The sequence below is a fragment of the Mangifera indica genome, chromosome 19 (assembly GCF_011075055.1).
Source record: "Mangifera indica cultivar Alphonso chromosome 19, CATAS_Mindica_2.1, whole genome shotgun sequence".
NCBI classification, from domain to species: Eukaryota; Viridiplantae; Streptophyta; class Magnoliopsida; order Sapindales; family Anacardiaceae; genus Mangifera; species Mangifera indica.
This window is the reverse complement of record NC_058155.1, coordinates 2691876-2704076: the sequence shown is the minus strand read 5'-3', so window position 1 is coordinate 2704076 and position 12201 is coordinate 2691876. Positions and strand designations below refer to the sequence as shown.

At 35.8% G+C, this 12201-nt stretch overlaps 1 protein-coding gene across 1 annotated transcript; it reads right to left on the bottom strand.

Annotated features, from left to right (window-relative positions):
• Positions 1-3778: 3778 nt before the first annotated feature.
• LOC123203429 lies at positions 3779-6102 on the bottom strand. Its single transcript, XM_044619787.1, has 3 exons — positions 4962-6102; positions 4581-4805; positions 3779-4311 (listed from the first exon to the last, which is right to left on the bottom strand). Exons 1-3 carry the CDS (start codon positions 6100-6102, stop codon positions 3779-3781), a joined length of 1899 nt encoding a protein of 632 aa, XP_044475722.1.
• Positions 6103-12201: the final 6099 nt, after the last annotated feature.

The window sequence follows — 12201 nt, the reverse complement described above, 5'->3', positions numbered from 1 at the left end:
TGAAACAGTAAAGCATATCAGAGTTTCACTTACTCCTCAGCAAAAACGAATGTTTAAAGAATGTTGTTTGGGGCAATTTTTGAATTTAGAAATTCTTAAATATAGTTCTCCTCTTATTCATTCTGTATTATTCCGACAGATTAATAAGGGAGTATTAGGTGAAGAGTTTTGGTTTCGGTTGAATGAAGTTGATTGTAGATTTGGTCCTGTTGAATTTGCTCTGATAACAGGATTAAAATTTGGTCAAGAAATGGATAGAAATGATAGAATAATAGGAGATTTAGAGTTAAGAAATAAGTATTTTTCAGGGGTTAAGCATGTAACTTATAATCATTTGGTCAAAGTTTTTAAAGAAAAAGCATGGGGAAATAATGATGAGGATGCTGTAAAAATAGCTGCTTTATATTTGCTTCACTATGGGTAATGGGAGCAGATAATAGGAAGGCCATTTCAGAACATACATTAAGTATCATTGATGATTGAGATGCTTTTAATAGATATCCATGGGCGATATCTATTTGGAAGATGACTACACAATCAATGAGTCGAAATCTACAGAAAAAATACGAGGAAATTTGTGATGCATATCCACCATTTTCAGAGGATATCCCAACTGTATCATATGCGATAATGGGATATGTAGGGGCTTTCAGGTAATACAATATTATTATTTATTTTATTTTTATGTTAAATATATATTTATATTAAAGATATATATTTAATATGATGTTGTTAATATTGTAGATTTGGATATACGAAACGTTACATAATTTAGGACGTTTCGTAGTTTGTAAGAATAGAGACAGTATTCCTCGAATGTTAAAATGGAAGAGTTTGGAAGGTCCAAGTTGGGAGAATGTTTATCGAATATTTTAAGCTTCGCAAGTATGTTATTATCCTGTATATCTATTTATTAAATATCTATTTTTTAAAATTTTGTTACTAACCAATTTATTATATTTTGTAGGATGTTGTGACTCCTATTTTGATTCCATCCACAACCGAGCAACAATTATCATGTTACAATGATGTTATAGAGTATGTCGGTGAAAACGAAGAGCATGATAATGCCTGTGTTCCTATAAGCTCTTCTCCTGGAATCCAATCTCCACTTTCAGATCAACATAGGCATTAAAGCACACCTATCTGTAGTCCCCTATCATATCAGCTCCGTCTATGCATAGCCCCATCATGGCATCATTTCAGTCGACTACAGAAACAACCCCCCATGTCACTACCCCTGGTCCTACTTTGAATATTGAAGATAAATTCAATCAACTTCAACATCTCATTGAAGGGTTATGCAAAAAGTTGATGAGCGATTTGGAAACATTGACGAACGATAAACCAATCTTGAAGCACGTCAAGCGTCAATAGAAGCCAAGTTATCTGAGTTGCAACATACGTATAACGCAGTCCCTTTCATTTAGGTAAATTTTTTTTCCATATTATTCATTATTCAAAATTTGTGATTATAATTTTTTGATTATTGATAATATTTCCTTTGAAATTTTAGGATGATGCTGAAGTGGAGATTCAGTTTTCCGGACAGGATGAAATGGAACTTCCGTAATCAACTAGCGGTTTGGTTGAAACACCAATTCAACAACGATCCAATACTCGTAAGACTTTATGAGGAAGGATTGTAAAAAAAGGTCGATTGCTTTGGAGTCCATACACTGATCCATTGAGACAGCGTCGTGCACGAGAAGTATTCAAACCCTCACACCCAGAAGGAGAAAACTATAATATGATAGAATATTTAAAATGGTACGAGGAAAGTCCTGAAGTTGCAGGGAACACTTTTTTGCTTTGGGCTATGTAGAAAAATTGACTGGTGGAAAACATTATGTGAAGATAATCAGTGGTTGACGGATCAGGTTCGTAATATATATTCACTGATTATTTGTTTATATATCCATTATTATGTTATTGTAATGATTTCACTATATATTCATATATCTGATGATACAGCATATCGATTCTTATTTGGTGGTGTTGCGACATGCATTTCCATCGGCTAAATAGACTTGTGTAGAGACATCTTTCGATGGGTGGTTGGCACGTGAGATCAAGAATCCAGAAAAAGTTGGACCTGATAATTACCAGTCTCCACAGTTATTTCTAGACTCGATTGAATAAAATAATCCAATTTTAGATCGTAGTTATATCCCATGGGCTTATGTGGATAAGGTTTGTCATATTTTAATGTTATTGACTAATAAATCAATTTTAGGGTTGTTTGATTTACTTTTGATAGGTTTAGGGTTGTTTGATTTACTTATTGTTATTTTGTCAGGTTTATATTCCAATTAATTTTGAATGTCAGCATTGGGCATGTGGTGAGTTGGATCTAAATGAATGGATTCTAACCATTTATGACTCATGATCGACTTTCTTTGACTCTACGAAGAGCTTCTCTCAGGCGATGACACATTATTCTTATCTTCCAGCCATTATTAATACAACGAGTTATTGGCAGGTTAAGGGTGTTGAGCCTCGGACAGAGCCCTTGACAATCAGAAGACGGACGGATGTACCGCAACAGGGTACGGGCTCCGGTGATTATGGGATATTTACTATTTATATATTGGAATGTCTCGCAACCGGACGTGATTTGTTTTTTACTGCCACTAATGCATCTTCCATGCGTTGTAAAGTTGCCTCCAAGATATGGAAACACGGAGGGAACTAATATCCTGATGCGTACGAGGATTGATTAAATTATGATTATATGTTATGGTTTATCATTGTTATTTTATTTATATTATGTTTATCATTTTATTAGTTGTTTCTTTTGCATTGTGATTGATTTTTGTCATTCTATTACTATATCTTTGATTGGTTTATGGTTGGATGAAGTGATATTTGTTGATGGTTAGATGAAAACAATTGAAGTATCGGTGGAGTAAATATTGATATTGAAGTGTTTGATTGTGATATATTGATGTGTTTTAATTTGAATACAGGTTGGGAAATATTAAATAAACAGGGGAAATGTTGCCAAAATTTTATTGTGAAAAAGTAATTACATTATTAGATGTTTTTCATGAGTTTGGCCAAATAGTTATGTAAAGGCATTAAAATGCCTTGGGAAAATTTGTAACATAAAACAATCATGTAAAAATCAATTAACTAAAGACTTTTGGCCAAATGATGTAGAAGGCAACGGCGCGCACCGCACGCGCACTCAGCGTACTCCCGCACCACGCGCACTCCACGCACTCAACGCACTCCCCGCACCGCATGCGCACTCAGCGCACTCCCACACTGTGCGCGTACTTAGCGCACTCCGTGCACTCAGCGCACTGCACGCACTGTGAGCGCACTCCGCACCTTGCACGCGCACTCCGCGCACCGCGCGCGCACTCTGCACCTTTTAAGCCTTGTGATGGCGCTAAGCAATGTCTTAGCCAGCCTGCTCACTCAATCAAACAAAACAATACAAAGTAATGCTGCGGAAATTATGTAAACAATACAAACAAAACAACCCTTCTGAAGAAAGGAATATAAGCCTATCAGATATAGAAGCTATGCACAACCCTTCCAAACAAATTGCGAACGAGTAACAATAAAGAATAATATCAGAAGTAACAATAAACAACACAAACTGGACAATTGAGTTATCAGTCAATGCAATTCTTCGCTTGTTCAGCTTACCATATCCCCTTTGTTCAGCTTATCATATCCTTTTTTACCGTCAACAAACAAGCGGCTAATTATATTGCAAAAGTATAAAGATAAATAACAAAACATAGAAGAAATAGGAGATTTGAATTTACACCTCTCTTGCAGACCCGACACCTGACAAAGGATTTGTACAAACTAATCGAGTATGTCCTTTCTCATGACACCGACTACATTCAACTTGACAGATTTCCTCCCCTTGCGATGGCCTTCTATTGTGTTCCGAAGGTCGACCAGGACGTCGATGTCCTATCTGAGGTGGGTGGACTATACGTATTTCTTCTGATTGCACCCATTCTGATGGATCACCCAATGGTTCAACACTTTCTCTATATACTGCTTGCCAATATTCAGTTGAGTAATATTTATTCACCCATGGATAACAGTGCGAAAGGTTTTGAAATCTGGTGATTGCTACAACGTGTGTACATGCTATTTGTGATAGTTGAAATTTTCTGCATGTACACTCCTTTTTAGCAAGATCAACTATAGCAACAGGTTTACTCGGACCATGTACTTCATATCGATCAATTGTTATCGACTTGACACTCATATTGGCTGACTTTAGGATATGACTGGCCATCTTCTCTTCAGCCCATGGAGTTAGAGAATGAGTACAAGCATCTGCATAATTAAATGAATACAGAAATGTTACTGATTTATAAATTATGAAAAGTATGAAATAATTGGAAAAAAATTATTCCAACCTGCCATATTGCGGCGAGTATAAAACCATTTTTGTAAAGTTGAGCGCAAAAATTCAAGAAGCATCATCACTGGCAACTTTCGCGCTTATCGTGCCAAGGCATTAAACGACTCAGCAATATTTGTAGTCATGATATTATATCGGATGCCAGGAAAGTATGCACGAGCCCAGCGTTGATAGTCAATACCTTCCAGATAAGCTGCTGCGGTTGGATTTTCAGCTCTAATCATCCGCAAAGCCTCCTGAAAATCTTCTATTCGATATGCTTTAGCAGCTCGCCAAAATAATCCTTTAATATGTTTTGTTTGTTTATACCGACTTCGCATATTTCCCTTGATATGATGGTTGCACCAACCATGATGTGCATTCGGAAATACTTCCCTCACACAACGAATTATAGCATTGTGTCTATCTGAAATAATTGCTAAATTAGGGATATCTCCAATACACCGATATAAAGCTCGAAGGAACGGGCTCCAAGTTATTGTTTCCTCTTTTCCTCCTATGCCAAACGCTAATGGAAAAATTTAATTATTTCCATCCTTACCCACTGCAATAAAAAGTGTACCCCAATATCGACCTTTCAAGAATGCTCCATCAATACAGATGACCGGACGACAAAAATCACGAAATGCCCTAATTGAACATCCTAAAGCCATAAAGACAAAATGAAATCGATGATCTCCATCCGTGTCTATTTGTGTAATGGTGCCAGGGTTTCGTTGTTCAAGGTTTTGACAGAATATCGGTAATAGTCTGAATGACTCCTCTGGCGAACCTCTTATCTCATTTAAAGCCCAATTTTTAGCACGCCAAGTCTGCGCATAAGAGATATCAATTTGATATCTATCTGCTATATCCGTGATAATATCTTTTGGCCTATATACACGGTCACCTGCAGTAAACAATGACTGTAATATTTTTCCCATTGCCCTTTTACCCGCTTGCCTATGATGAGGTCTAATTATATCACGAGGACAAGTGTGTGTTCCAAACTTCTTTAACACAAAAACATCACTGTTACTTAACTTCCCAGCTCTTGCTTTCCATTTGCACCCTTCATGCAAACACTTTATATCCCATCTCTTTTTATTAGAACTTGATACTTTGAATTGATAACCATTTTCCAATGCATCCCTACATATGGTGTCAATTAAAACTTGTTTAGAAGCGAATTGATCTTTGATTTTGAATCTGCCATCACCTGGTGCAACTGTATGAATTTGACTTACTTCATTTTCTATATCTATATATGGCTCTGGAACACCAAAAAAAGGATTTGAACCATGATGTGTTGAGCTTTCATGCACTAACCCTGATGGACCAATCCCTGTGTTATCAACAACATCGACACCTTCTTCGGGACCATCAATATCATTGACACAATTATAATCGATACCACCATCATCATGAGCATGATATTCATCTTCTCCGCCAGAACGAAAATCATTTGTTGGTAAGTCGCCCATTTGATAACATCCTTCAGCTGTATCTCTTTCGTCATGTGTCCAATCTTGATAAGGATTCCAACTAACACCAACCTCAATATCATCACGATTAACGTCGCCCATTTGATCACATCCTTCTGTTTCTGGATGTTGTTGTTGATTGTTAGCTTGTACATCTTCTATATGTTGCTCAATTTGGTTTGCTACCACTTCAAGAAATACATAAGACTTTCTCTGTGAGCTAGACAACTTCATCATCATCTTAACATCATAATCATCTTTTAATAAATATGGCAAATCACTATATTCGGTTGGATTTGGCATATAAATTTTTATCTCAAAAGAACTTGTATCGATATTTAAACGAGAAGATACTCCTTCAATAAATCTACTGTAATCGATTTTTCTACTTACTGAAATTAATGATTGAACTCCACCAATATATTTTAAATCATGATTGCCTTCTTTGTGCCATTGCCCGCCAAATCCAAGCATAAATATTATCTTTATCAAAATTTTTAATTAACCAGATGAAACATCAATTGAAACAAGTGAAATGAGGCAAAGATGAATCGGAGAAAGTCAACTGATAAAAGTGAAATAATGAATGAAAAGGTGAAACTGTGTTTGCAGAGTAAATATCTTCATCTGCCTTCAAGCTAACAATTTAATACGTTAATTATTCAAATCAATTTTTATTTTTAAATTCGTTTGTGGTTGATTAACAATAATCAATTTTTTAGTTATGCAGTCCACGCACTCCGCACGCACTACACACGCATCGCGCACACTCGGAGCGCACCGCACGCACTCGGAGCGCACCACGTGCACTCCGCGCACCGCGAACACACCGTGCGCACTCCGCGCACCACGAACGCACCGCGCGCACCCAGCGCACTTCGCACGCACCCTATATGTACTGAGCATCCCATAAACTTATTCAAAAAACTTCCCGCGCTAGGCTACGCTGACACCTACAGGGCCAAAGGGTATTTTTGAGATAAAAAATGTATTTGCTTATAAAAGTAAAAGAACTGTGCGTGTGCCTAAAATGGTATAAACGAAAAAAAATATGCTTATTTTAATTAATATCCCATATATATAACCCAATTATATATTTCTTTTATAGCCACTTAATATATTTATTTATTAAATTGGATATTAACCATTTGATGCATATTTTGTCTGTGAAGGTTTAAGGTATTTACTATTCTTAGGTTGCTGCCCCTGGAGCTATGAAACTCATAACTGCAGCTTGGGAGATTGTTGGAGAAGACAAGAATCGATGGACATATCATGTTCGTGCAGGTTTCAGGCTGCCAGACTGGTTCCGAGATCACCTCCAATTGAACAATTTTATAGTCATCGTGGGAGTGGGCTTTGTGTAGGGTTTAGTTTCTTGATTTACTGGGGATCTCCCCGTGTAATTACTTAACACTTGAATTTGTAATCTGTTTGTTGATGGCAATTATCAAACAACTGATGCATTATCAATAAAAATTCCAAGATTACAGAAGATTCAATCATGGTTGTGATTTCTCTCTTTATTTTTGATTTTATTTGTGTATGCTTGGCTTGGGGTTTTAACTATATTCAATTTATTTGATAATTTTGGTTCAATGGGTTTTATAGGATTAGTAATTTTTAATCAGTTTGGGTATTGACAAGTTGGAGCTTATTTAATAGAAAATTGTCGACAGGTGAAATTATTTTTTTGATCATGATGTAAGTAATGAACCCAGATATATGAAATCTTCTTGTATTCCAGAGAACTTAGAATTTATAGTTCAATTCATTCATCTTTTCAGTATTAAATTATAAATTACATTCAATTTGGGTGTGCTTTGGTATAACATTTTGGCTGGGTTTCATGATTTTTATAGGTAGGGGAGTTTGGAATTTTTATTAATTATGTTGAGCTGCATGTGTATATTCTTTGTTATAAAGTCACTATTTAGGGATTGATTACATGTAGCACAGTAGGGAGCATTCTGTGCGCTTTGCTGGCCTTGTGGAAAAGTACAAGCTGTTGCTGAATTCTGAGGCATCACATTCTAGATTTAGTGAAGCTGTTGTTGACAGATTTCTTTCTGGATGAAAGACAATTCTGAATGAATTTGCAATAAATTATTCTACAAGATTATTCATCCTTGCTTGATTCTTGCTTCCTTTTATGTTCCTGTATTTTTTTAAAATGTAATTTGTGTAGTTCCAGTATTTAGAGTTGTGACGTCTTGAATGGGAATCCTATGCTCTTAACTTTTGAATGTTGCTGCTGCGTCTTCCATCATTAGCACTTTAAAGGGTCTGCTTGAAACTGAAAGCAATATATCGCGAATTGAAGGCATTTCCAGGTCAGGCTATTAAATTGGTCTGTAGCTAGAACCAGAAGCAGAGATGCAGATGACTATGCCTTGCACAAGTTTATTCATCTTCTAGCTTAGCTCTTGACCTTCTTGATTTGTGTTGCATTGGGACATTGAGTGATAAATAACTTAATTGAACTTCTCTATGTATCAAATTGTTAGATATTAATTGTGATATCTTATTTCTTCATTAGAATTTGTAGTGTGTATGCATCCAATATATACAAATTGTTTATGCCCTTCTGATTCATCTATGTATGAGGAGATGTATTGCTGCTAAAGTGATTTAGAAGCTTGGAAACGCTGGTATGTGGCTCTAGATGTTGTGGGTTCCCTCTTTCTCTTCAATGGCTAGTGTTGTCAGTTATGAGAACGTAGGAATGTTGTGATTCTGCTAGTGGAATGGGTGGTTGTGTTTGTTTGGTATGTATGTGATGAAAAGTAAAAGCCATTGGTAAGGTATGAGAGTCCAGATTTGCTGAGCTCTAGATGTTTGATGTTTCTCCCAAGAGCAATTTACAATTTAATTGTTCTTGCGGACTTGAAAATATTGTAAACCTACCAAAACCATAATGACTGATTTTATCCTGTGAGATGATTTGAACATTGTCCTGCAGGATATTGGTAGGATTGTATTTCTACATAGTTATGTCTATGTAAAATTAACTTTGTGAGTTAATTTTTGTGTTTTCCTGGTAAGACTGCACTGATGCATGGTACTATTGAGTTGTAACAATTAGTTAATAGTAGTTACTGTGGCAAATTGCTGAAAATAATTGGCTAGTCATATATATATACTTGTCTAAGTTTATTAGTAAGTTCTTGGCTAATGCACTTATCGCCAACCGGTTCCATATTGTCTGTAATTCATTTAGATGTAGGTGAATTCTTAGCCTTTTCTTGTATTGTTAAATCTGTATTATGGAGCTCTGTTTTCCTTTTTCTGTGTAACAAGTATGCGAACTTATCTAAGTGTATTGTTACTTGTTAGTTCTATTGACAAAGTCCAACAATATGCAATTCGCTTTGAGCCATGGGTTGTTTGATTTGAAGAGTTGAAATTCTTTCAAATTGTTGAAACAATGGAGGAAAATGGAATTTATTTAAAAATATTTATTATTTGATGAAAATTTAAAAGATGAAGCTTGTGATGCCATTTGTTTGTTCTCCATTAGTTTCTTTCCAAGACACACTGGTTTAACTATAGCCCTTAATAAGCCTTTGTCTTTCATACGAACAAAGGAAGTTCTTCTTTCTCAAAGAATTCCAGCTCGGTCTTTAATCCGGCAGCAAATGAAGCATTCTGTGTTTCTTTTTGTACAAATTGAATGACTATGATCAAATTCACAAGGATTGTCAACATGTTTAAGTTGTATTAGTATAAAAGCTCTCATGTAAGTCTTGTACTCTGTAGATTGAAAGAAATAAAAATGGAAGCATTTTCTTAACAAATCTCTCCAATCAAAGTTTCTTTACATGGTATCAGAACTATCAACTAATGTCTTGGCTGATCAATCTTTCATTTCTAGAACATAGGAGAAGATACAAGCATTTGATCTTCCTAATTCTCAGTCAATGCCACCATTTCCAAAATTTTAAAGTTCAAATCTACAATTAGTAAATCCTAAGCTCAATGAAGAAAACTACAGATGCCAGAGAGCTCTGATTTTGTTCGCTGTTGGTGCCTATGAGCTAGAAGACCACTGGGCAGTCCATCCGTATTTATCTTTGCCAGTTTTGACGGTAGAGTAAATCAGATTAAACAACCTAACTCAAAATTGTTGATGCTTTGAGGGCTACTGATTAATCAATTTCTGAGGAAAAGTTAATAACTTCCATAGTAGATGGAATGGAAGCTGAATTTGATCCTACTGCGGTATATATAACCTTGAAACTAGATTCATTATTTGAATAGAAACTGAGTTTGTATTACGAAATTACGAGCAAAGATTTGATAGAATAAAATTATATATATAAATAAATTATATAGATTTTTGTGTATAAATTGAGAAGACAGTTTATGATTGGGTGATGTAATTATTAATTTTTTTTTATTTTACTTTAAAATCATCACATCGGATGCAAACCCATTAGATTATATACAAAAATTTGAATACTGCCCATAATATTGTATTCAAAAATTTGTATAATTTATTTGTGTATATAATATTATCCGATTTTATAAAAGTGAGTTCAGTTTTTCATATATAGTGGGGAAATGGGATATGTGACAGTATAAGTGCAGAGTAGGAGAAACAATTAGTTGCAATATAGCAGTTATATCTCACAAGTCATTGATTACCTGATGTATACATGGCTTCATTGTCATTTTTGGGTTCCAAGCTATCCTCAAGTCTCCATGCAGCCTTTGAAGCCAAGGAGAATGAAGTTCTAGCAAATTCCAAGCCAAAGGAAACATTGCACCTTCAATTTTGGCCCAACTTCACTTTCGGGCATAGCCTCATTAGTTGGATTCAAGAATCCCTTGAGTAGTTGGCTTTTTTAACCTAAAATAAGCTTCACATGGTGCCTTTCCAAGGCCAATCCACCCAACATTCTTTTGAAGCCCATTTTAACTCAAACTTGTGTATTTAGTTGGCTTAGAACTAGATAGAAACCTAGTTGCAAAGCTAAGAGACATGGTTCCTAGATTTAGGGAAAAGGCAACTCACTTTTTATCTTTAGCAACTAAGAGGTATGACTTAGCTTAATTCAAGGGATTTTTGTATTAAAATATTAATAGATTTTATATTGGAAAGTCCATTTTGCTGTCACATCTTCCCTATATAAAGGGTGGCCATGCTTTTGTAACAGTTTAGACAATTTGATGTAATGAAAGTTTGAAGCAAAGCTTTGATGGCTTTCTTCATTTTCCTTTATTCAATTCATTCTTGGTGGTGGAAGACCCCAAGGTTGGTGAAACTTTCCTTTATACCTTGGTTATTTTTCTTGTTACTCTTGAAATCCAAAGTGTGAATACTTAAATGTGTGTTTTATGTCTCGGGTTACTGTTTACAGTATGTGATTTTACAATTTCCAGTTTTTGCCAGCAAACTTTGAAGCTAGTTTTGAATACCTTATTGATTGAGTTATGCTTGACATATTGTAACACCCCAGGTCCAATAACCCGACCCACTGTTAAGATATTGTCCACTTTGAACACACAGTCCATCATGAGTTTGCTAATGGGCTTTGCAACCCAAAACGCGTCTTAGCAGTTAAGGAGCTCACAGGCTATTTAACCAATTCAATTCTCCCACCACTAACCAATGTGAGATCCAAAGACAGAGCACACACAGACCCGACATCTCTCCCGTGCTTTGTCGATGTAGGATTCGCCTAGGGGTATCACATACACCCCCCCTTATGGGACTCAGCGTCCTCGCTGAGGTTTGCCCCACCATCGTTCAAGAGGACACGCGAAGTTGCTCTGATACCATTTGTAACACCCCAGGTCCAATAACCTAGCCCACTGTCAAGATATTGTCCACTTTGAACACACAGTCCATCATGGGTTTGCTAATGGGCTTTGCAACCCAAAACGCGTTTTAACAGTTAAGAAGCTCACAGGCTATTTAACCAATTCAATTCTCCCACCACTAACCAATGTGGGATCCAAAGACAGAGCACACACAGACCCAACATCTCTCCCGTGCTTTGTCGATGTAGGATTCGCCTAGGGGTATCACACATATAATTTGCTTTTTGAATGCTTTTTCCAAATGATATATAATTTGCATGATTTGAAGGTCATTTGATTGGTTAAAATTGAAAGAAAAATTGCTGTTGTGTTAAATAAATAGTAATTTTCAGAATTGAGTTTGTGTGTTGTTGCATTGTTTTGATGGAAATGCACTATTTGGTATCACAGCCTAGGGTGTTTTTGTGACTTGTTGACTATAATCTTCTTCTCAGAGCTACTGTTCATGGTCGAAATTTACTGTTCACTATAAAATTACTATTCACAAAACCTTAATTTGCTTAAAACACAAAC

What these genes read in the sequence shown, in the direction of transcription:
- LOC123203429 (XM_044619787.1), bottom strand. Translation starts at nt 6,102, where the DNA reads ATGATGATGAAGTTGTCTAGCTCACAGAGAAAGTCTTATGTATTTCTT. An exon ending in CTTGAAAGGTCGATATTGGG is followed by an intron (nt 4,806 to 4,961) that starts GTACACTTTTTA and finishes CAATTATTTCAG; the next exon opens with ATAGACACAATGCTATAATT. An exon ending in CGCAGCAGCTTATCTGGAAG is followed by an intron (nt 4,312 to 4,580) that starts GTATTGACTATC and finishes TTAATTATGCAG; the next exon opens with ATGCTTGTACTCATTCTCTA.